This window comes from Anolis sagrei, chromosome 7 (genome assembly GCF_037176765.1).
Source record: "Anolis sagrei isolate rAnoSag1 chromosome 7, rAnoSag1.mat, whole genome shotgun sequence".
NCBI lineage: Eukaryota > Metazoa > Chordata > Lepidosauria > Squamata > Dactyloidae > Anolis > Anolis sagrei.
The window spans coordinates 24,723,199-24,749,540 of record NC_090027.1 but is presented as its reverse complement, the minus strand read 5'-3'; the positions used below and the strand labels follow the sequence as shown (position 1 = coordinate 24,749,540).

The 26,342-nt window shown below is 42.0% G+C and overlaps 1 protein-coding gene across 1 annotated transcript; it reads left to right on the top strand.

Annotated features, from left to right (window-relative positions):
* The first annotated feature begins 838 nt into the window (after nt 1–838).
* AP3M2 (adaptor related protein complex 3 subunit mu 2) lies at nt 839–24,965 on the top strand. The gene is made up of 9 exons (XM_060787512.2): nt 839–930; nt 6,939–7,292; nt 12,280–12,451; nt 14,862–14,999; nt 17,341–17,426; nt 19,795–19,928; nt 20,962–21,169; nt 22,410–22,554; nt 24,014–24,965. The coding sequence occupies exons 2-9, from the start codon at nt 7,020–7,022 to the stop codon at nt 24,112–24,114; spliced, it is 1,257 nt and encodes a 418-aa protein (XP_060643495.1). The 5' UTR covers nt 839–930; nt 6,939–7,019; the 3' UTR covers nt 24,115–24,965.
* The last annotated feature ends 1,377 nt before the right edge of the window (nt 24,966–26,342 follow it).

Genomic DNA, 26,342 nt, shown 5'->3' with positions numbered 1-26,342 from the left:
CTGGAAACCAATGCCTTCACTGTGGGAGAAGATGCGGGTCAAGAATAGGGCTCCACAGCCACCTACGAATCCACAAGGAAACCCATCATGGAATCATAGAATCATAGAATCAAAGAGTTGGAAGAGACCTCATGGGCCATCCAGTCCAACCCCCTGCCAAGAAGCAGGAATATTGCATTCAAATCACCCCTGACAGATGGCCATCCAGCCCTATTTAAAAGCTTCCAAAGAAGGAGCCTCCACCACACTCCGGGGCAGAGAGTTCCACTGCTGAACGGCTCTCACAGTCAGGAAGTTCTTCCTAATGTTCAGATGGAATCTCCTCTCTTAGGCGAAGACCAAGTAAGTAAGTATGCTTACAGTAAGTATAGGGGACTCTTTTCCCATGTTATACATAGTATATCTAGTATTTAATAAAAATAAATACATTAAAAAGTGGCATAATTATTCTCTCTTGAGCTCTGCTCATGTAACATCCCATCACTGATATATTAGAAATAATAATGTCTAAAATGTCTGTGAGTGGCAACTGAGGCCTTTTTTCTTGTGGGGAGAAACCCCCAGCTGACTGTCACGTGCCTGGCATGGAGGCGGACTCCCCGTTGTCAGGGAGATAACGGTCCCCTTCAAGAGGGAACCTGGATCCCGACCAATCACCACACGGCTGTCCCCTCCCTTCGACGCTGGTTGGGCACCGAGCCTACCACTCCATGACGTCTTCATGCGGTCTCAGCCTATGAGCGGCCGCAGTTGGAGATGGCACAGCCCCGCCTACCGTCGCCTTGAATTGATGGACAAGAGGTTCGCCGCTCGCTGGCCAATCAGCGTCGAGAAAAAGGGTCTGTGGGCGGGTTTTTTGTGACATCCTCATCCCTCTGCCTCACTTTAATCTCTGCAAGGTTTTGAGGAAGCGGGTTTGACTGGAGGCTGGTGAGAAATCCAACCACATCTGAGACTTGGGGTGCTGGGGGTCTTCATCCTAATTTTCAGCCATTTCTAATAAGATGGGGAATTATTATTATTTGTAAAATGATGATTATTATATGGGGACTTATTATTGCTACTATAATTATGTTATTATTGTTATTATGTGGGGAATTATTCATTACCCTTATTGTTATTCTGTGGGGAAGTATTCTTTGTGGAATTATTACTACTATTTGGGGAATTATTATTATTGCTACTATTATGTTATTACTGCTGTCAATACCATTATCATATGGGGAAATACTCTTATTGTTATTATGTGGGGAAGTATTCTTTGTGGAATTATTACTACTATTATTTGGGGAATTATTATTATTATTATTTGGGGAATTATTATTGCTACTATTATGTTATTACTGTTATCAATACCATTATCATATGGGGAAATACTCTTCTGTTATTATGCAGGGAAGTATTTTTTGTGGAATTATTACTACTATTATTTGGGGAATTATTACTACTATTGTTTGGGGAATTATTATTATTGCTGCTATTATGTTATTACTGTTATCAATATCATTATCATATGGAGAAATACTCTTAGTGTTATTATATGGGGAAGTATTATTTGTGGAATTATTATTATTATTATTATTATTTGGGGAATTATTATTATTATTTGGGGAATTATTATTATTTGGGGAATTATTATTGCTACTATTATGTTATTACTGTTATCATTACCATTATCATATGGGGAATTACTCTTGTATTATTATGCAGGGAAGTAATTTTGTGGAATTATTATTACTACTATTGTTTGGGGAATTATTATTATTGCTACTATTATGTTATTACTGTTATCATTACCATTATCATATAGGGAAATACTCTTCTGTTATTATGCAGGGAAGTATTCTTTGTGGAATTATTACTACTATTGTTTGGGGAATTATTATTATTATTATTATTTGGGGAATTATTATTGCTACTATTATGTTATTACTGTTACTATTACCATTATCATATGGGGAATTACTCTTCTATTATTATGCAGGGAAGTATTTTTGTGGAATTATTACTATTATTTGGGGAATTATTATTATTGCTACTATTATGTTATTACTGTTATCAATACCGTTATCATATGGGGAAATACTCTTATTGTTATTATGTGGGGAAGTATTATTTGTGGAATTATTACTACTATTATTTGGGGAATTATTATTATTATTATTATTTGGGGAATTATTATTGCTACTATTATGTTATTGCTGTTATCAATACCATTATCATATGGGGAAATACTCTTATTGTTATTATGTGGAGAAGTATTATTTGTGGAATTATTACTACTATTGTTTGTGGAATTATTATTCTTACTATTATGTTATTACCGTTATCAATACCATTATCATATGGGGAATTACTCTTCCGTTATTATGCAGGGAAGTATTTTTGTGGAATTATTACTACTATTGTTTGGGGAATTATTATTGCTACTATTATGTTATTACTGTTATCAATACCATTATCATATGAGGAAATAGTCTTGTTATTATGTTGGGAAGTATTTTTCGTGGAATTATTACTACTATTGTTTGGGGAATTATTATTATTGCTACTATTAAGTTATTACTGTTACCATTACCATTATCATATGGGGAAATACCCTTGTTGTTATTATGTGGGGAAATATTATTTGGGGAATTATTGCTACTATTATTTGGGGAATTATTATTGCTACTATTATGTTATTACTGTTACCATTACTATTATCATATGGGGTATTACACTTCTATTATTATCCAGGGAAGTATTTTTTGTGGAATTATTACTACTATTATTTGGAGAATTATTATTATTATTATTATTATTATTATTATTATTTGGGGAATTATTATTGCTACTATTATGTTATTACTGTTACCATTACCATTATCATATGGGGAATTACTCTTCTGTTATTATGCAGGGAAGTATTTTTGTGGAATTATTACTACTATTGTTTGGGGAATTATTATTGCTACTATTATGTTATTACTGTTATCAATACCATTATCATATGGGAAAATACTCTTAGTGTTATTATGTGGGGAAGTATTATTTGTGGAATTATTACTATTATGTGTGGAATTATTGTTGTTTGCGGAATTATTATTTTTATATGGGGACTTTTAATTTTTGTTAATATTATGTTATTATTATTATTGCTATTATCATGTGGGGAATTACTCTTATTACTCTTATTGTTATGTTTGGAATTATTACTTGTGGAATTATTACTATTATTACTTGGGGAATTGTTGTTAATATTATTATTATATAAGGACTTATTATTGCGACTATCATTATGTTATTACTGTTACTATTACCATTATCATGTGGTAAATTGCAATTATTACAATTATTATTTGGGGAATTATTATTAAATGGGGACTTCTTATTACTGCTAATATTGTTATGTTTTTACTGTTATTATCAGGTGGAGAATTACTCTTCTTCTTCTTATGTGTGGAATTATTTTTTGTTGAACTATTTCTACTATTATTTTGGGAATTATTATTGTTTGGGATATTATTATTCTTATATTATTATTCTTATATTCTTACCATTACTTTACTATCATTATGTTATTATTCTTATTATTACCATTATCATGTAGAGAATTACTCTTATTTCTCTTACTGTTTTTATGTGGGGAATTATTATTTCACAGATTCTGCAGTAAAATAATAGGTTGAAATCTCTGTAGTCAAGAACAAACCTTTATTTAATTTAAAATAGAAGTAAATGCATGAATAAAATAAATATGCTCTGAAGTGGGAAGTAGAAATGGGCGATATGAAGTCCAGTGTGGGTTGTGAGCAACTAACACATCTATTCCTTTGAAAACTGCTGCAGTGGATTCTGATGTTTTCTTGAATAATTACATGTACAGATATCATATATACTCGAGTATAAGTTGACCCAAATATAAGCCAAGGCACCAAATTTTACCACAAAAACTGGGAAAATATATTGACTCAAGTATAAGCCAAGAATGGGAAATGCAGCAGCTACTGGTAAATGTCAAAATAAAAATAAATGCCAATAAAATGATATTAACCGAGTCATCAGTAAGTTAAATGTTTTTGAATATTTACATAAAACTGTAATTTAAGATAAAACTGTCAAATTCTGATTGCACCATTATTCTAGCCTTCTTCAGTGTAAATGTGCTTATGTTTCTTTCCAATGATAATAGAGTAAAATAATGAATGTAATAATAACAATTTGTTGTTCATTCGTTCAGTCGTCTCCGACTCTTCGTGACCTCATGGACCAGCCCACGCCAGAGCTCCCTGTCGGCCGTTACCACCCCCAGCTCCCTCAAGGTCAGTCCACTCACTTCAAGGATGCCATCCATCCATCTTGCCCTTGGTCGGCCCCTCTTCCTTTTGCCTTCCACTTTCCCCAGCATAATTGTCTTCTCTAGGCTTTCCTGTCTCCTCATGATGTGGCCAAAGTACTTCAACTTTGTCTCTAGTATCTTTCCCTCCAGTGAGCTGTCGGGTTTTATTTCCTGGAGGATGGACTGGTTGGATCTTCTCGCAGTCCAAGGCACTCTCAGAACTTTCCTCCAACACCACAGCTCAAAAGCATCGATCTTCCTTGGCTCAGCCTTCCCTAAGGTCCAGCTCTCACATCCGTAGGTTACTACAGGGAATACCATGGCTTTGACTAGGCGGATCTTTGTTGCCAGTCTGATGTCTCTACTCTTTACTATTTTATCGAGATTGGACATTGCTCTCCTCCCAAGAAGTAAGCGTCTTCTGATTTCCTGGCCACAGTCTGCATCTGCAGTAATCTTTGCACCTAGAAATACAAAATCTGTCACGGCCTCCACATTTTCTCCCTCTATTTTCCAGTTGTCAATCATTCTTGTTCCATAATCTTGGTTTTTTTTGACGTTTAGCTGCAACCCGGCTTTTGCGCTTTCTTCTTTCACCTTGATTAGAAGGCTCCTCAGCTCCTCCTCGCTTTCGGCCATCAGAGTGGTGTCATCTGCATATCTGAGGTTGTTAATGTTTCTTCCAGCAATTTTCACCCCAGCTTTGCATTCATCCAGCCCCGCACATCGCATGATGTGTTCTGCATACAAGTTAAAAAGGTTGGGTGAGAGGATGCAGCCTTGCCGGACGCCTTTCCCAATCTTGAACCAGTCTGTTGTTCCGTGGTCAGTTCTGACTGTTGCTACTTGGTCCTTGTACAGATTCCTCAGGAGAGAGACAAGGTGGCTTGGGATGCCCATCCCACTAAGAACTTGCCACAATTTATTATGATCCACACAGTCAAAGGCTTTAGAATAGTCAATGAAGCAGAAGTAGATGTTTTTCTGAAACTCCCTGCCTTTCTCCATTATCCAGCGGATATTGGCAATTTGGTCTCTCGTTCCTCTACCTTTTCTAAACCCAGCTTGAACATAATATAATAATAACAATAACAGAGTAAAATAATAAATGTAATAATAATAATAAAGTAATGTGGATGTAATATAAATAAAAATGTAAATGTCTGTTTGTGAATAACCTCAAATCTCCCAAAATACTTCACCAATTGCTTCGAAATTTGGACACAACGTAGCATTCGCACAGGCGAATGTTTTTAGGTATTCACATACCTACTATTATAAAGATGTCACACCTTTGACAGGTAAAACCATGCTTGGCATCAAGAACAGCACCATCTGCTGGATGCTAGGGAAATCTAGGTCAGAAAGAAGGGCAGGGAATGGGTCCAGGGGAGGGAGAGAAGGAGGCAGGCAAGGAGGTAGGCCAAGCCCAAGCTCCGAGCTCTCATAGCCTCATGCCCTGCCCGGCCTTGCCTAGCACCGCCTCACGCCCACACCTCCAGGAAGACTGGAGGCTCAGAAGGAAGGAAGAATTGAATGGTAGGAAGGGAGAGATAGATAGGAGGAAAGGAAAGGAAAGCGTTTCCCCAAAACAAACTGATCATTATTATATAGACCAGTATCACTGTTATTATTATTATCATTATTAATACACCAGTATTATTATTACATTGATTATATAAGGCAGTATTGTTATTATTATTTACACAATTAGTATTATTTCACAGACAGTGGAACAACAAAAAATATTATATACCCACAAGCATTATGAAATTACACATATTAGAAACCAGCTCTTTCTCTTTTCTTTTCCAAACAGACTGGGCCACAGCAACGCGTGGCTGGGTACAGCTAGTATTTGCATAAAACTGTAATTTAAGATAAGACTGTCTAACTCTGATGAAACTATTATTCTGACCACCTTCACTGTAAATGTGCTTACGTGTCCTTCCAATAATAATAGAGTAAAATAATAAATTTAATAAAAATAATAGAATAAATTAATGTAAATGTAGTAATAATAGAGTAAAATAATAAATGTAATAATAATAATAATAATAATAATAATAATAATAAAGTACACTAATAATTAACTTTGACTCGAGTATAAGCCAAAGGGGACTTTTTCAGCCTAAAAAAGGGATGAAAAACTCAGCTTATACTCGAGTATATAGGGTATATGACTTTGGGATGAAGTCAGGAGATAATTAACACAAATTGTTACAGCCTTTTCTGAAACAGTTCTCACATGTTTTCATCTCCGCTACCAAGTAATCATATTCCTCTTTCTTCACCTAATACTGCAACTAGGCTTGTCACAGCTTGGCCTAGTTTGATGAAGCCTGAGAATAAAATTAAGACAACTTTAGCTTCAATGTGGAAATTTACAAGGAGTGTGTGAAAGGTGAGATCAGGGCTGATGGATGAATGGATTTTGAACAGGTGAGGAGTAGAGAAGATTTGAGATGGGAGACAGAGAGAGAACAATTTGTCATTGCTGAAGTAGCCTTTGGGACAAAGTGCGATGTTTGAATGATTTGGATTGCAACCCCGAAGAACTCTTTCTGTGCTATTGAATTGAGGTGGAAATACCTGTCTTGTTCTTGTTGATTTGCAGACTTGAAAGACCACCAAGCAGCTCCCTTTGGGTTGCTCAAGGCTTTGCTTCTTCAGCCTTTGGCCCCTCCTTGGACCAGCCATGATTCACAGCCTCTTCCTAATTAACTCGTCTGGAGACATCTTCCTAGAAAAACATTGGAAAAGCGTCGTCAGCCGCTCAGTTTGCGATTATTTTTTCGAGGCTCAGGAGCGGGCTTCAGAGGCAGAAAACGTGCCCCCTGTGATCTCGACCCCCCACCACTACCTCTTAAGTGTTTATCGGCACAAGATCTTCTTTGTGGCTGTGATCCAAACAGAGGTGCCCCCTCTTTTTGTCATCGAGTTTCTCCACCGGGTTGTGGATACTTTTCAGGTTGGTGAAAGTGTGTGGATATTTCGGATGTTATTTATTTACTAGCTCAGGTACTTGGCATTGCCTAGAATATTTGAAAAAGTCATTTTTTAATTGTACAAAATGCATAATGTTGTGGGCGAACTACAGCACACATCATCCCCAGTTAACCCCGAAGAACTAGATCAGTTTGCTCTAGATGCATCATCACTGGGGTTCAGTGTGCTCTCTGGCTGTGGGGTAAACTAGAACTTCCACTATGGTGAGTCAGCCCCCTCAAACCTCTCCAGTAGGTTGAGTTAGTCATGGGGGTTCTGTGTGACAAGTTTGGTCCAGGTCTATCATTGGTGGAGGTCAGAGTTTTCCTGGTTGTGGGTGAACTACAACTCCCAGAAAGGAAGGTCGGTTCTCCCCAATCATATTTCAACATATCAGGTATGTGTGCCAAGTTTGGTCCAATTCTATCTTTGGTGGAATTCGGAGTGCTCATTGATTTCAGGTGAACTATACATCCCAGTACCTACAGCTCCTATAAACCATGGTGAATTCTCCCCAAACCTCTCCCTGCTTGCTATGTGCCATAGAAAATAATAAGAAAGAGTTGAGGGAGAGGCAGTTGGTGCAGTCATGCAAATTCCACACCAACGGAGAGAGTCAGAAACACTGGCATGTCTGTGGTGGAGGAAAAACAGAAAATCTAGTATGAAATTGTCCCCTTATGAAAGCCTGCTTTTCTGGTCTGGGTGGTGCCTTTAATTTCTTTCTGGTGTTAATTGCTTTCCCAGCTGGCCAAGGGATCATGGGATTTGTAGTACCATTTTAATATCTATTATCAGTCAGGATAGACAGTAATGAACAAGATACTTGATAGTTCCAGGGGCCAATTTTCTGCCATTGGAAGCCTCTGGAGGCCACACAAACTGCCAAAGATATCAAACCAAGCCAAACCTGGAAGTATATTAAACTCTGCTTACAGTTTCAAATAAGAAGTAATGGAATAACAATAATAATAATAATAATAATAATAATAATAATAATAACACTTTATTTGTACCCCGCTACCATCTCCCCAAGGGACTCGGTGCGGCTTACATGAGGCTGAGCCCGAATACAACAATACAAGCAAAACAACAACAGTACAAGCAATTAAAATAAAAACGTAGACAATAAAATATACAACATTATCAATAAGACAACACGCAATTAAAAACAGTGGGAAGGCCAAATGTAAAGTTAAAATGGAAATAATGCTGGGACATGGACGAAAGGTGATAGTGGTGTTTGTGGAAGGGCATACGAGCAGATCTAAAAAAATGTAAAGTGCTTTGGAGGACAAAGTGCTATGGGATCATTATTCCGGGAAGGCACACTGGAACAACCACTTCTTCAAGCTCCTCCTAAAGACTGCCAAGATTGGGGCCTGTCTGATGTCTTTAGGGAGTGAGTTCCAGAGTCGAGGGGCCACCACCGAAAAGGCCCTCTCTCTCGTCTCATCTCGTTTATGCAAGCAGGGCATGGGGCATGCGATCCATTTAAAAGTTTAATAGCTGCTCCCAGAGGAGTATTGGAAAATCACTTTGCCCCATTTTTGCCAGAAAAAGAGTACCATCGTTTGGAGGCGTATCCAGTTGTGTTTGCATGGCTCCAAAACCATCAATGGGGCCCTCTTGGCTTTGTCCATCCCTGAGCAACGCTCACATCATATGATCGGATTATGACGGACAATGCAAGGAGCCTCCAGATTTTCCACTCAAGGCACTAAAAGGATTTTGGTTAGCAAAAGGGAGGAAACAGTGAGGGGGGAGACTATGTTGAATGTGGCATTCTTCAAAGGGTCTGGCTGATCATGGGACTGAGATTTTGCCTTCTAGCTAAAGGACACGCTCCTTGTGATACCCCATGTGCGTTTGAATCCTATGATTAAATCCTCCTTTTTTCTCCTCATCTTAAAATAAAACACAAAGTTAAACAAGGAAAAAATAACGACTTGGGCAACCAATCCACGATTAGCTGAGGTATACTATATTTGGAAGTTATATTCCAAAAAAGTAGCCTTTCCAGGCTCTGTCCAAGCAGCCATTCCATTCAGAGCAGAAACGTCTAGCTCTAGTTCTGCTAGAGTTGCAAGAAACAATGTTGGAATTGGAGCTGGTAACCTGATGAGGGGAGGAATGTCAGAGCTGCTTCTCTGGGAGTCTTTTATTATATATGTGCCTTGTTTCCTCCTCCAGTTACCACTGTTGGAAGCACAGGTCTGTTCCTTTTGTTCTTTGCAGCTGAGGGGCGGAGGATGGGGCCGAAGTTAACATAGGACTGTCGTACACCAGAGTACCATATATTCCAGCATATAAGACGACTGGGCGTATAAGACGACCCCCACATTTTCCAGTTAAAATATAGAGTTTGAGATATACTCACCATACAAGCCTATCCCTCTTCCGTAGCCGGCTCCTAGGCTTAGAAATGGAGATGAGCACCAACCCCCAGAGTTGGACAAGACTGCACTTAATGTCAGGGGAAAACCTTTACCTTACCTAGAGTGAGCCCAGGGCCAGGTCCAACGTCCTTTCCCCAGCAGCAAAAACAATAATAGAACCCTAGAGTTGGACGAGACTCCAATGGCCAGCCAGTCTAACCCTAATTCTGCCAGGCAGAAACACACATTGGGATGATAGATGACTATCCTGCTTTGCTTAATAACAACCATAATAACAACCATAGGAATATTGCGTCCAATTCTGGGCGTCACAATTGAAGAGAGATATTGGCAAGCTGGAATGTGTCCAGAGGAGGGCAACTAAAATGATCAAGGGTCTGGAGAACAAGCCCTATGAGGAGTGGCTTAAAGAGCTGGGCATGTTTACCCTGAAGAAGAAAAGGCTGAGAGGAGATATGATAGCCATGTATAAATATGTGAGAGGAAGCCACAGGGGGGAGGGAGCAAGCTTCTTTTCTGCTGCCCTGGAGACTAGGACACAGAGCAATGGCTTCAAACTACAAGAAAGGAGATTCCATCTGAACATTAGGGAGAACTTCCTGACTGTGAGAGACGTTCAGTAGTGGAACTCTCTGCCTCGGAGAGTGGTAGAGGCTTATTCTTTGGAAGCCTTTAAACAGAGGCTGGATGGCCATCTGTCGGGGTGCTTTGAATGTAATTTCCCCCCTTCCCATTGAAAGCCAAGGCAAGCCTGGAATGGAGGGGGCTCCTCCATTCCAGGCCTGCCTTGGCTTTCAATGCAGCAGAGGAGGAGAAGGCGAAATAGCCGCCGGATGGCTGAATCACCTCCTCCTCCTCCCCATTGAAAGCCAAGGCAAGCTTGGAATGGAGGAGGATGCTCAGCACTGGGAGACAAGCGGTGCTGGAGGGCAGCCCTCTGTTCCGCTTGTAATCCGCTGCTGGGCTTCAGCTTCACCGAGGCTCCTCCATTCCAGGCCTGCCTCGGAATGGGCTGCCCTCCAGCACTGCTTGACTCCGGGTGCTGAGCTTCAGTTTCATCAAGGGGCTCCTCCACTCCATGCCCGCCTCGGCTGTTAGTGCGGTGGCGGAGGAGGAGGAGGAGGCAACGTGGTCATACGACGAGTATATTGCCTCCGCCGCCGCCACCACTGCCCTGATAACCAAGGCGGGCATGGAGTGGAGTAGCCCCTCGGTGAGGCTGAAGCTCAGCAGTGGGAGACAAGTGGCGCTGGAGGAGAGCAGCAGCTAAGCAATTGCCTGCTTCCCTCACCTCGACCCAAAACAGGAAGCGATTTTTTATACCCGGTGTACTAGACGACCCCCAAGTTCAGGAAGGATTTTCCAGGCTTAAAAAGTCGTCTAGTACGCCGGAATGTACAGTACCTATATAATATCTTTGAACTGGGTTATATGGCCGTGTGGACTCAGATAACCCAGGACCCTTCCACCCATCCATATAACCCTTTGGCCTCGAGGAGACTGAAATGGGCCTAATATTATGTTGACACTTTGCCACTTCAGTTGTGTATTGATAGCTTAGAAACAAGCTCTTTTCTTTCTTTCCCATTTCTCCAAAATGGGCCACAGCAATGCATGGCCGGGTACAGCTAGTTGTAAATAAACCTTTTGTGATTTTTAAGATTGGACTGTACATGTTTGCCTCCTAAGCTCTGAATTCTTTACAGCCACATAACACGGCACTTCACACTTTGCGTGCTGTGAGCTGATGCTCAACTTTTGTATCCTGTTTGGTTTTTAGATGCTCTGCTTTATTTTAGGATAATTTTCCCTAACTATTTATTTATTTATCGTGTCAGAAGCAAATTGAGGGTACAGTTAAAATAGATTTGAAACACAAACAAAGTTAAAAACTGGGCATTATACTAAATGTTCTTTGAGCAGTAGGTGGCCACTTGGAGTGCCTACGGTGTGGCTGTAAAGAGGTTCTCCATTGTGAATGTGGCAGGTCTCAGGTTGCACTGTAGTAGGTGGTCAGTGGTTTGCTCTTCTCTGCACTCACATGTCATGGACTCCACTTTGTAGCCCTATATCTTAAGATTGGCTCTGCATCTTGTGGTGCCAGAGTGCAGCCTGCTCAACGCCTTTCAAGTTGCCCAGTCTTCTGTGTGCCCTGGGGAGTTTCTCATATGGTCTCAGCCACTGATTGAGGTGCTGTGTTTTAGCCTGCCACTTTTGGACTCTTGCTTGCTGAGGTGTTCCTGCGAGTTTCTCTGTAGGTCTTAGGAAGCTGTTTCTTGATTTAAGTTGTTGGCATGCTGGCTGATATCATAACAGAGGATGCTGCAGCTACTGAGATCCGGCTGGGGATTCTGAGAGTTGCAGTCCAACACACCCAAATTGTAACAGATTGGGGCAGACTACTCCACAGCAGGCCTCGGTTGTTCCAGGACTATCTATTTCTCACTCAACAAACTTCCTTGGTATTTCTGACCTTACTGCTTTCCTTTCTGACAAAGCTACCCAAGGCTCTTATTTTTCATATTTTTGAAAAAATGCTTCTTCTCACTCGTCTTGCTGTCTCGTTCCCAGGATTATTTTGGGGTCTGCTCTGAGGTCATCATAAAGGACAATGTGGTGGTGGTCTACGAAGTGCTGGAAGAGATGCTGGACAATGGGTTCCCACTGGCTACAGAATCCAACATCCTGAAAGAGTTAATCAAGCCACCTACTATCCTCCGGACAGTTGTCAACACCATTACAGGTCTGAGAGAGATCACATGTGTCTGCTTCAGTACTGTTATTTTTTTTCCAGCTTTGGCATACACTTCTTAGCCCAAACTTGTACATCAAGCCCTCTGTATCAATTTGTCGGATTTGACACAGGCAAGTAGCCAATGTAAGGTCCCATCTGCCTCTTGGCTTTAATTTAGACAAAAACAAAAAAGCCCCTGTTTTTGATGGGTGTAGACCAGGCATGGGCACACTTTCTAACTTGAGGGCTGCATGGCGGGCGGAGCCTGGGAGGAAGGGGGTTCTTCCCAAGCCTCCTCCCTGCCCTTTGCTCCCCTTTCTCTTCTCTTCAGCTTTTAAACATTGCTGTGTTTTATGCACATTTTTCCCCATGCACGTATGAAAAGCTTCTGTACTCATACTGCCTATGTAGTTCTTTTCAAAATGGCAATCAATAATGATACGATGTCAATGTATTGTTGAAGGCTTTCATGGACGGAATCACTGGGTTGTTGTAGGTTTTTTCGGGCTATATGGCCATGCTCTAGAGGCATTCTCTCCTGACGTTTTGCCTGCTGCTCTGGCAAGCATCCTCAGAGGTAGTGAGGTCTGTTGGAACTAGGAAAATAGGTTTATATGTCTGTGGAATGACCAAGGTGGGAAAAAGGACTCTTGTCTACTGGAGCTAGGTGTGAATGTTTCAACTGACCACCTTGATTAGCATTTGATGGCCTGGCAGTGCCTGGGGCAAACCTTTGTTGAGAGGTGATTAGATGTCTCAGATTGTTTTCTCTCTGTTGTTTTGCTGTTGTAATTTTAGAGTTTTTTAATACTGGTAGCCAGATTTTGTTCATTTTCATGGTTTCCTCCTTTCTGTTGAAATTGTCCACATGTTTGTGGATTTCAGTGGCTTCTCTGTGTAGTCTGACGTGGTGGTTGTTGGAGTGGTCCAGCATTTCTGTGTTCTCAAATAATATGCTGTGTCCAGGTTGGTTCATCTGGTGCTCTGCTATGGCTGACTTCTCTGGTTGAAGTAGTCTGCAGTGCCTTTCATGTTTCTTGATTCGTGTTTGGGCAATGCTGCCTTTGGTGGTCCCTATGGACCCCTGCAGGGGGAGGGGGGTGCTCATGAGGGGGTTTAATAGAGATTGCCAATGACTATCAGAAAACATATATATTTGATGGTCTCAGGAGCTCCTTTGGCAGAGAAGGCTGAAGATCTCTCTACCTGCCCTTCTCTTCCTTTTTGGAACCAGACATCAAATCCTCCCACCAAAAACCCTCCTCCGCTGTGATTGGCCAGCTTCTCAGCTGGGGGAAGATTGTTTTTGAGACTCCAAACAGGGGAGAGCAGGTGTGCTTGGCACATAGCAGCCTCTTGCACATGTGCAATTGAGGGAGAGCGTGCGAGGCTGGAGGGAGGCTTGCACCATCGAGTCCATTCAAGGCATGGGGGTTCTGTGAGGGAAGTTTGGTCAAATTCTGTTGTTGGTGGGATACAGAATGTTCTTTGATTGTAGGTGAACTATAAATCCTAGCAACTACAACTCCCAAGCATCAAGTCTATTTTCCCCAAACTCCACCAGTGTTGACATTTGGGCATAATGAGTATTCATGCCAAGTTTGGTTCAGATATACTGTATTATTGTTTGAGTCCACAGTGCTCTCTGAATGTACGTGAACTACAACTCCAAAAGTCAAGGTCAATGCCCACCAGACCCTTCTAATATTTTCTGTTGCTCATGGGAGTTCTATGTGACAAGTTTGGCTCAATTCCATCATTGGCAGAGTTCAGAATGCTCTTTGAATTATAAATCCCAGCAATTACAACTCCCAAATGATAATACCAAACATCCAACCCCACTAGTATTCAAATGTGTGTGTATCGGGTATTTGTGCCAAATTTGGTCCAGTGAATGAAAATACATCCTGCATATCAGATACTTACATTATAATTCATAACAGTAGCAAAATTACAGTTATGAAGTAGCAACGAAAATAGTGTTATGGTTGGGGGTCACCACATCATGAGGAACTGTATTAAGGGCTTGATGAATTCGGAAGGTTGAGAAACACTTCCCTAAGTAGAGGACTACTATGATTTAGAAACAGTAGATAAAGAGTTATTAAAAGACCTGACAAGGGATAAACTAAGGCAACTTTGGTGTAAGAAACTAGTAAAAAAAATTAAAACTTTGTTTACAATTCTGACCTCAGTGTAACATAGGTACTTAAGATGGAGAAAACTCTGAGTGTCCATGCTTCCTGGAACCTCTGGGGGTTGTAGTCTACAAAAGTGAGCTCTGGTTTCCCAATATGTTCTGTAAATCCAGTAGATTCAAAATAATGTAGTCCTGTATTGTTTTGGTTAACGAGACTAAGTTTAGGGAATTGGCCTGGCTTCCCTGTTGTCTTACTCATGGCCCTCTTACCCTTTTCAGGCAGCACCAACGTTGGGGAACAGCTTCCCACAGGGCAACTCTCTGTGGTTCCGTGGCGCCGGACTGGGGTGAAGTACACCAACAACGAGGCCTATTTCGATGTGATTGAGGAGATAGATGCCATCATTGAGAAATCAGGTACAAAGTGGTGAGCTCTCAGAGCCCCTCTTTCAGGTGACAAGGCTCCTGGATAAATGGAATAGAAGCCTTAGCCTTTTAGCTCCCTTCCTATCAAATATGGCCATCTTTCCCTTTATGTGCCTTCCTTAGTAGCATACCCTCTCTGTCATAATTTGACTTGGAACATCCCGATTGCTCCTTTGCTGTCCCAATTTCTTAGCTTTCTTTAAAATGTCCCTTTTTTATTCCTCCCACTTTTGCATTTAAATACTGTATATACTTGAGTATAAGTCTAGTTTTTCAGCCCTTTTTTAGGCTGAAAAAGTCCCATTCAGTTTATACTCGAGTCAATATTATTTATTATTTAATTCTACTGTTATTATTATTATTATTATTATTATTATTACATTATTTTACTTTATTATTGTTATCATTACATTTATTATTTTATTCTATTATTACTGTTATTATTACATTTCTATTACTTTACTCCATTATTATTATTATATTTATTATTTTACTCTTTTAAGGATGTGCAAACATATTTACACTGAAAAAGGTCGGTATCATGGTTTAATCAGAGATGGACTGTCTTCTCTTAAATTACAGCTTTATGTAAATATTCAAAAACATTTAACCTACTGATGCCTCAATTAATGTCATAGTATTGGAATCTATTTTTATTTTGGAATTTACCAGTAGCTGCTGCATTTCCCACCTTTGGCTTATTCTTGAGTCAATATGTTTTCCCAGTTTTTTGTGATAAAATTAGGTGCCTCGGCTTATATTCAGGTCGGCTTATACTCGGGTATATACGGTAATTCACTAGCAGGAGTAAGAAGGGAATTCTTGGGTTTTCCCTGCTTAAAATTGTCATTTTGTGTGTTCTTCCTTGTTAACAACTTCAACCTCTTGTGGTTAACAAGGAAGAACACACAAAATGATAATTTTAAGCAGGGAAAACCCAAGAATTTATAGACAGGTTTTAGGAAGAAAAGGTTTCTTTCCCTTCTTCTCTTACTCCTGCTAGTGAATTACCGTATATACTCGAGTATATAATCTGGGATTTTTTTTCTTCCTTGTTAACAAGTTCAACCTCTTGTGGTGGAGCCCCCGGTGGCGCAGTGGGTTAAACCCCTGTGCCGGCAGGACTGAAGACCAACAGGTCGCAGGTTCGAATCCAGGGAGAGGCGGATGAGCTCCCTCTATCAGCTCCAGCTCCTCATGCGGGGACATGAGAGAAGCCTCCCACAAGGATGATAAAAACATCAAGTCATCCAGGCGTCCCCTGGGCAATGTCCTTGCAGACAACCTATTCTCTCACACCAGAAGCGACTTGCCGTTTCTCAAGTCGCTCCTGACACGACAAAAAAGAAAAAGAAAACCTCTTGTGGTCTCCAAGGCTGGGAACTACCTCTGTACTTAACACACACTCCAGTCAAAGGTAAAATAGCAAACCAGTTTATTGAAGAATATGTATGAAAAGCAATTCAGCGTAAAATAGCATAAAAAACTAAAGTCTAAATATTAGGAATAATCCACAGAATTCAAAGTACATCAAAAACCAGAAATACAAAAGCAGAATAAATCCAAAACATGAGATTCAGGAACAGTCCTCAAAAACTTGGAAACATGAAACATGAACAAAAAGGAAATATGTAACTAGAAATCCCTTGATTTGACAGAAGTTTTGTACCCAAACACCAATGTTGCCTATACTGGCAAAAAAAGCCTGCTGGTCTTGCTAACATATACAGAAAATCATGCTTTCTCCCCTGAGAAACTGATAAAAGCTTTTTGACTAATAGGAGTCTTGACCTTTGTAAACACTTCTGCGTTGACAGAACGTAAATCTCCTATCAACTGCTCATTAGTCTGTCCACCTGGACTTCCATTTTCATCCTCTGAGCTCAGTCCTGCTTCTGACCTTGCTTCCCTAGCGAACTACCCTTCTGGAATGTGGCCTTCAGACAGAGACCGCTCAGTTTCAAGTCTTAAAATCTCTTGCTGGCTATCCTGCTGCTCCTGCTGACTTGGAAACCCAGAATCTCCAACGTGATCAGGTGCAGACACAGTCAAAGGCTGGACTACAATATGTGGCTTGGCCACACTTTTTGACCACATTCATGCACATTTTAGCCACACATGGCCTGGTTTTCATCTGTGACGTATTGAGTGGAATGTCGCAGTCACCTTCTTGTTTCTCTTTGTTATTTTATTTAGTCAGTCAGTGAGAACGTTTGAATAATGTTCTCCAAATATCACTCCCAAAGCTGTTTTAAAAAAGATTTAATTGTTGACTGGCACGTTTTTGTCTACTTTTGTGTAACCCACATGGCTTTTGTTTGCTGTGTTTCAGGTTCTACAATTACCGCTGAAATACAAGGGGTCATTGATGCCTGTGTGAAACTGACAGGGATGCCAGACCTGACTCTCTCTTTCATGGTAATGTTAGAAGAGAAAACCTGGGGAAATTCCCTTTTTGGATTACAGATCTCAGAAAAGACAGTTGTGCTTTCAAATGCAATCTCTCCAACTATGGAGAGGACTGTTGGAGTGTTGTTTGTTTGTTTGTTTGTAAGCTTTGACATTTTCTGTACTAATAAATAGCATTCTAAAAGTGTCATATACCATATGATAGAACAATGAAAATATTATGAAATTAATATACCGTATGTACTCGAGTATAAGCAGACCCAAATATAAGCTGAGGCACCTAATTTTACCACAAAAACTGAGAAAACATATTAACTCGAGTATAAGCCGAGGGTGGGAAATGCAGCAGCTACTGGTCAATTCCAAAAGAAAAATAGATACCAAGGCAATTACATTAATTGAGGCATCAGTAAGTTAAATATTTTTGAATATTTACATAAAACTGTAATTTAAGACTGTCCAACTCTGATTAAACCATTATTCTAACCTTCAATGTAAATGTGTTTACATATCCTTCCAGTAATAATAAATAGAGAAAAATAATTAATTAATAATGAAAATAATAGAGTAAAATAATGGAAATGTAATAATAACAGTAATAGAGTAAAATACTAAGTGTAATAATAATAAATATAGTAAAATAATCTATATAAATAAAAATGTAATGTTCGTTTGTGGGATTAACATAACTCAAAAACCACTGGATGAATTGCCGCCAAATTTGGCCACAAGACACTTACTAACCCAAGGAGTGACCATCACTAAAAAATTTTGATTTTGTCATTTGGGAGTTGTAGTTGCTGGGATTTATAGTTCACCTACAATCAAAGAGCATTTTGAACTCCACCAATGATAGTATTGAACCAAACGTGACTCCCAAGACCAACAGAAAACACTAGAAGGGTTTGGTGGGCATTGACCTTGAGGTTGGGAGTTGTAGTTCACCTACATCCAGAGAGCACTGTGGATTCAAACAAGGATGGATCTGGACCAAAGTTGGCAGGAATACTCAATATGCCCAAATATAAACCCAGATAGAGTTTAGGGGAAATAAACCTTGACATTTGTAGTTACTGGATTTATAGTTTACCTACAAACAGAGAGCCTTCCGAACCCCATGAACTGTTTACCCACAAGCCTAGAGAAATTACATAGATTAGAAACCAACACTTTCTCATTACTTTATTTTCTAGATCACCAGACTGGGCCACAGCAACACGTGGCAGGGGATGGCTAGTAAATGTAATAAAATAATAATAGAGTAAAATAATGGAATTGTAATAATAACTGTAATAATAGAGTAAAATAAATGTAATAATAATAATACAATAAAATAATAAATGTAATGAAATAATAACAGAATAATGTAAATGTAATAAAAATAATAAAATAAGAAATAACGTTGATTCGAGTATAAGCCGTGGGGGGCTTTTTTCGAGTTTATACGGTAATTTGCAGATGATAGAAATAGAGCAGTGATATTCAAGATGCATCTTCAATATGCTGGATTCAGTGAGTACGTTTTTAAAGTTTGTCTGGTAGAAACCTGCCCATAAAGTCAGCACTGGGCTAGCTTGCTCTTACTCATTGGCCGAGTAGGATAGTCCTCCAGGATCAGAATTCTTGTGAGTCTGTAGGTGGCTGTGGAGCCCTATTCTTGATCTGCACCTTTTTCCACAGTGAGGGCATTGGTTTCCAGGGGAAAGGCGGTCTCGGTCAGGGTTGGCTTGACGCGCCTTCCTCTTGGCACGTTTCTCTCTTTCACCCTCCATTTGTGCCTCTTCAAATTCTGCACCACTGATGGTCACAGCTGACCTCCAGCTGGAGTGCTCAAGGGCCAGGGCTTCCCAGTTCTCAGTGTCTATGCCAGAGTTTTTAAGGTTGGCGTTGAGGCCATCTTTAAATCTCTTTTCCTATCCACCAACATTCAGTTTTCCGTTCTTGAGTTCAGAGTAGAGCAACTGCTTTGGGAGACGGTAGTCGGGCATCCGGACAACGTGGCCGGTCCAGCGGAGTTGATGGCGGAGACCATCGCTTCAATGCTGGTGGTCTTTGCTTCTTCCAGCACGCTGATGTTTGTCCGCCTGTCTTCCCAAGAGATTCACAGGATTTTCTGGAGGCAGCGCTGATGGTATCGTTCCAGGAGTTGAGAGTGACGTCTGTAGACCACGTTTTGCAGGCATATAGCAGGGTTTGGGAGGGCAATAGCTTTATAAAGAAGCACCTTAGTATCTCTACGGATGTCCCGGTCCTCAAACACTCTGCTTCATTCTGCTAGCTTGCTCACAGTGTGTGGATGGAGGTGGCCCATACTCAGTGCCAGAAGATGTACTCTACCAAGAGACTCTCCTTTACATCTTTGTCTCATTTGTTCCAGAACCCCAGGCTGCTGGATGACGTCAGCTTCCACCCCTGCGTGCGATTCAAGCGCTGGGAATCTGAGCGTATCCTCTCTTTCATCCCTCCAGACGGGAACTTCCGCTTGCTCTCTTACCACGTCAGTGCTCAGAAGTAAGGCTCAGGGCTGAGATCTGGGATATGTTCTCTTAACCTTTAAAACTAGGAGTGTGTCACTGTCATATTCTGCTTCTGCTCCTTGTTGTTGTTGTGTACCTCCAAGTAGTTTCTGGCCTATGTCAACCCTATCATGGGGATTTCTTGTCAAAATTTGTTCAGAAGAGGTTTGCCATGTCCTTCATGTGAGGCTGAGATAGTGTAACTTACTATCAGAACGAGAGCAGAAAGAGAGAAGAGAGATAAAAAGATACATTCTCACCTGTCATACAGGAGACATGGAGGAAGGGAACCCCTCAGACTATTCTAATTTTTTATGTGTGTCAGGAGTGACTTGAGAAACTGCAAGTTGCTTCTGGTGTGAGAGAATTGGCCGTCTGCAATGACGTTGCCCAAGGGACACCTGGATGTTTTGATGTTTCTACCATGCTTGCGGGAGGCTTCTCTCATACCCTTCCACGGGGAGCTGGAGCTGACAGAGGATTCGAACCTCCCTGGATTCGAACCTCCAACCTGTCGGTGTTCAGTCCTGCCGGCACAATGCTTTAACCCATTGCCCCACTGGGGGCTAACTAATGTATCCTCATTGAGAACTTGAGACTTGGACAGTGTGGGGTTGAACTCCAACACCTACAGGGAAAGGCAAGATTCCACCCTCCCCTCTGTCTCCTGCACTTTGAACTCAGTTTTCAGCAATTGAAGTAAGCTGAAGACAAAGGAAGAGGAAAGAAAATCTGAGACAATTTAAGAGTATCTGAAAAACTGAGTCGAGGGAGGATTAATTAGGTCTGTTGGAAGCTATGGCATGGCTAGGCTGGCTGGTGATGATGGGAGTCATATTTCCACACCAGATGTGATGTGGTGCAACTCCCATCATCTTCAGCCAGCAACGCTTGTGGAAGAGCCCTAGGTTGAGGAAGCTGCATTACTAGATTGGGTCGGTTTTGTAGATCCCCATTAACTGTGACCAACAGAACCAGAAGAGATCAGGCTATGCTTTGCTGCTTCTGCAATAATGTTTCCCTCCCAGCCTGGTGGCCATCCCGGTCTATGTGAAGCACAATATCAGTTTCCGAGACAGCAGCTCGCTGGGCCGCTTCGAGATCACGGTGGGGCCCAAGCAGACGATGGGGAAGACCGTGGAGGGGGTGATGGTCACCAGCCAGATGCCCAAAGGTGTCCTGAACATGACCCTCACGCCTTCCCAGGGGACGCACACCTTTGATCCCGTCACAAAGGTGAGAGGGTAGTGGGGAGGTGGCAGCACAAACAGAGCTTGGCTTTTTGATTGCCGGTTTCCCATTGCACTGTAGAGTATACTGTTTCCCTGGCTTTTCACATCTACTTGTCCAGCTGCAATGCATTCTCTGTACCTCCTTCCAGTGCAGTTTCTGCAGTGTAGTGCAGACTTCACAGCATCAAATAGTAATGATTTCTGGGTGGCTGTGAGTTTTCCGGGCTGTATGGTCATGTTCTAGAAGCATTCTCTCCTGACATTTTGCCCCACAATTTCAACTGAAAGGAGAAAACCATGAAAATGAACAAAATCTGGCTACCAGTATTTAAAAAAAAACCCTAAAATCAGGGCAGTAAATAAAGAAAACTCTGAAAACAGGGGAGTTCCAGACAGGAAACAATCAGGGCCAGCTAACACCTCCCAACAAAGGATTCCCCCAGGCAGGAAGCAGCCAGGTTTTGAAGCTGCAACATTCACACTCAACCGAAACAGACAAGAATTCTTTCTCCCACTCTGGACATTATACCTACCAACAGACAGGAGTTCTCTCTCCCACCGTGGACATTCCACAGATATATAAACCCTATTTTACTAGTTTCCAAAAGACCTCATAACCTCTGAGTTTGTGTGTCATAGATGCAGGCAAAACGTCAGGAGAGAATGCTTCTGGGGCATGGTCATATAGCCCGAAAAACTTACAGCAACACAGTGATTACAGCCACGAAAGCCTTCGACAATACATTCATAGGGGGAAGCTATTAATATTCTTAAAAATTGCAGCCTACTACACTTACTATATCTGTGGAATGCCCAGGGTGGGAGAAAGATATATAAACCCCACTTGCCTAGTTTCCAATATACCTCACTACCTCTGAGGATGCCTGCCGTAGATGTGGGCGAAACATCAGGAGATAATGCTTCTGGAACATGGCCATACAGCCCAGAAAACTCACAGCAACCCAGTGATTCCAGCCATGAAAGCCTTTGACAGCACAGTATGATTTCCTCTTGGCTGTTGCACAGCATCTAGATCAGTGGTTCTCAACCTGGGGTCCCCTGATGTTTTTGGCCTTCAACTCCCAGAAATCCTAACAGCTGGTAAACTGGCTGGGATTTCTGGGAATTGTAGGCCAAGAACATCTGAGGACCACAGGTTGAGAACCACTGATCTAGATTGTCCTGGCTTGTGCTGTTGCCTTCTCCCGCTTGCGATCTCTTTTTCCATCTTTCTCTCTTTAAAGATGCTGACTTGGGATGTGGGGAAGATCAACCCACAAAAGCTGCCCAGCTTAAAGGGGACGATGAGCCTTCAGGCGGGAGCCTCCAAGCCTGATGAGAACCCCACCATCAACTTACAGTTCAAGATCCAGCAGCTGGCTATTTCTGGTTGGTGGGAGCATTTTGTTTCTTATGCGTTTAAAATGTTCACCATCGTGGTCAACTGAATCGCACATATGGTATTTTCTGTGCCTGAGCAGACAGCTTTGGAATCTTCTAGACAAATTATTAAACATTTTTGGTGGTAGCCCCTCCCACTCCCTCCTTGAGAGTATATAAAGCCACTGGGAAGGGCTACTGCCTCCAGTTCTTTTCATCTGCCGCTCCTGCAGCAGCTGTTGAATCTTCGCTTTTCTGACTAGTTTTTTTCTCTGCTAATTGACCTCGGACTTCTGTATTGTTTGCTGGACAATTTTCCCTCCTGACTTCGCACTGTTATATCAACTAGTGAATATCACCGTTCCCGTCCAGGACCATCTAGAACTGCCTAAGTATTGCCTTTGGTTCTATAGGCACAATGTCGGCCACTACTTCATTTAAACATTGTACCTATTGCCCAAACAACTTTCCCGATAATGATGGCCACTCTGTGTCTCCTATGTTTGGGAGAGGAACATTTGTCCTAAACTTGTGATGTGTGTTTAGTATTTATACCTGGCTGCCAGTTTGCTACCAGGCACAATTCAAATGGTTTTAGCCCAATTTACCTGTCCGAATGCATATCTCCCTATGAACCATTTACATGCTTAAGATCGTCTGGGGAGGCCCTGCTCTCGGTCCCGCATTCTTCACAGATCCGATTGGTGGGAACGCGAGACAGGGCCTTCTCAGCGGTGGCCCCCGACTATGGAACACCCTCCCTAGGGATATTAGATCGGCCCCCTCGCTCCTAACATTTTGAAAGAGAGTTAAAACCTGGCTGTTTGAGCAGGCATTTGGCATTTGCAGGCACAGTATAACTGATTAATTGAGACTCATGGAACATTTGAACGATGTGATGGAAAATGATTTTAATGATAAAACGCTGAGGACTTGTACTTTATGGTTTTAACTGTTTTATTGTTTTTATGTAGCTTATATTATTATGTAATGTTTTGATTGTATTTTATTTGGGGGGCATTGATTGCCAACTGTAAACCGCCTCAAGTCGCCTCTGGGCTGAGAGGGAGGCGGTATACCAATATAGTAAATAAATAAATAATAAATACCAGAGAAGGCTTGAAGAAGGTTGTAATTTCCAACACCTTCTACAGAACTAAGCCACTCCTAAGAAAACACTTCTAGTCATTTGCCCAACACACAACGGATGGGGTGCCTGTTGGTTGAGAACCTCTAAAAATGAGAGTTGTGAGGCTTGAGGGCAGGAAACTAGATGCGTAGAATACTTTGCTCCAACTCAGAGCCAGCTGATCCAGAATGCTGTTGACCTTCATGAAGCCCATCTGCATAGATTGGGCTGTGCCATCTCTGGTTCTGAAGCTCCCAGTGTTTCAGGGCCTGCTTGCTGGTGGCTCTGTTTGGTGTCTCCTCCCCACAGCTTCTCTCCTTGTGTCTTCTGTCCTCGTAGGTTTGAAAGTGAACCGCCTGGACATGTACGGAGAGAAGTACAAACCTTTCAAGGGCATCAAGTACATGACCAAGGCTGGGAAGTTCCAGGTCCGGACCTAAGAGTGCCCCATGCCAAGTGAAGAAGACGTAAGTGTGCCCTCGCTACCTGATCCGTCTCTGAGCCTGCTGTCAGTCTCCTGGATCTGGCCAGGGCAGATTCTTTTTTGCACTGGGTGAGCCAAGCGCCACCTCCACCTTTTGTTAAATTTCGGACAAGATGGAAGAGTCCTCAAGAGAGGACAGTGAGAGGCTTGTCTATCGGTTCTTCAGCGACCACAAATCCTGCCCGCTTTCTTCTTCTGGTTGCCATTTCCTTGTGTCTTAGCCAACTAGAGTTTCTATGAATACATGTTCGGAGATGTTCAGGATCCAAGGCTGCTGGTATACAGAGTCCTCAACAATTTCCAAACACAAATTCTAAAAAGCTAGCTGAAGAAGGCTTTGACTTGGCATCTTTATTAATTCAGTAATATTTATGGGTCTGGTAAGAGGCTGAAAGAAAGCAAAAGTTTGCTTAGAGGACTGAAGGTAGTTCAAAAGAGGCTCCTCAGCCCATTCACTCATTTCAAACCTTGTCTAGGTCAAACAGGTTTTTCAAGGTTGAGGACCATGCTTTGACAACTGCCCGGCCTGCCTGTTTACCCAAAAAGGTCTGAGCATGTGTGCCTCTGGCAACATCAGCCTCTATCATGCCATCTTCGACTCTCTGAAAAGCCCAATGTTTTTTTCAGCAGGGAGGGGTGGTGCAAAGACTGCTTATTGATCTCTATTTTATGATTGTCACAGGAGATATCTGGCTAAAGGAAGGGAGGGGTAAAATCTCGGGGCTTTTAAAAGTTTGTAATTGTGGCTGCTTCTCCACAGCTCCTCCTCACACATGCAGTGGGCCTCCTTCCTTGCATGTTGCTCTATACCAGGTTTGGGCAAATCCAGGCCCAGGGGCCTGATGCAGCCCCTTGGGCTCTTTTCTCAGCCTCCCCCCTCTCACACCATCCTACCCTTCCTTCCTTCCTTCTCTCTTTCCTTCCTCCTTCCCTCCCTCTTTCTCCTTCCCTTCCACACTTTCATCATTCCCTCTCTCCCTCTTTTATCTTCCTTCCTTCCCTTTTGTCTTTCCTTCCCTTTCCTTCGTCCCTCCCTTTCTCCCCTCCATCCCTCTTTCTTCTTCCCTTCCGCCCCTTCAACCTTCCTTCCCTCTCTCCCTTTCTCCTTCCCCCCTTCCTTCCTTCCTTCCTTCCTTCCTTCCTTCCTTCCTTCCTTATCTTTTCTTTCCTTCCTTCTCTCTTTCCTCCCTCCCTCCCTTTCCTCCCTCTTTCTCCTTCTCTTCCACCCCTTCATCCATACTTCCTTCCCTTTTGTCTTTCCTTCCTTCCCTTTCCTCCCTCCCTCCATCCTCTCCCTCTTTCTATTTTCCTTCCTTCCCTTTTGTCTTCCCTTTCCTTTGTCCCTCCCTCTCTCCCCTTCGTCCCTCTTTCTTCTTCCCTTCCACCCCTTCGTCCTTCCTTCCCTCTCTCCCTTTCTCCTTCCTTCCTTGTCATTTCTTTCCTTCCTTCTCTCTTTCCTCCCTCCCTTTCCTCCCTCTTTCTCCTTCTCTGCCACCCCTTCATCCATACTTCCTCCCTTCCCTTTTGTCTTTCCTTCCTTCCCTTTCCTCCCTCCTTCCATCCCCTCCTTCTTTCTATTTCCCTTCCTTCCATCCCTTTTGTCTTGCCTTATTTTTTTCCTTTATCCTTCCTGCTATTCTTCCCTTCCTTCCTTCCATCCTTCCCTTCCATCCTTTCATCCTTCCTTCCCTTTTGCCTTTCCTTCCTTCCCTCTTTCCTCCCTCCTTCCCTCTCTCCCACTTTCTCCTTCCATCCTTCCTTTTCTCTCTTTCCTCCTTCCTTCTCTCTTTCCTCCCTCCCTCCCTCTTTCTCCTTCTCTTCCACTCCTTCATCCATACTTCCTTCCCTTTTGCCTTTCCTTTCTTCCCTTTCCTCCTTCCCTCCATCCCCTCCCTCTTTCTATTTCCCTTCCTTCCTTCCTTCCTTCCTTCCTTCCTTCCTCCTTCCCTTCCTTGCATCCTTCCTTCTATCACCAGGCAGCCAGTCCTCCTAGCAGGGAGTTCTAGCATGTGGCCCCCAAGTTACAAAGTTTGCCCATGCCAGCTCTAAACACACATGTCTTTGTATGCATTTTGATCTGAGCTAGCACCAATTTTATATATAGAATCATAGAATCACAGAGTTGGAAGAGACCTCATGGGCCATCCAGTCCAACCCCCTGCCAAGAAGCAGGAATATTGCAAT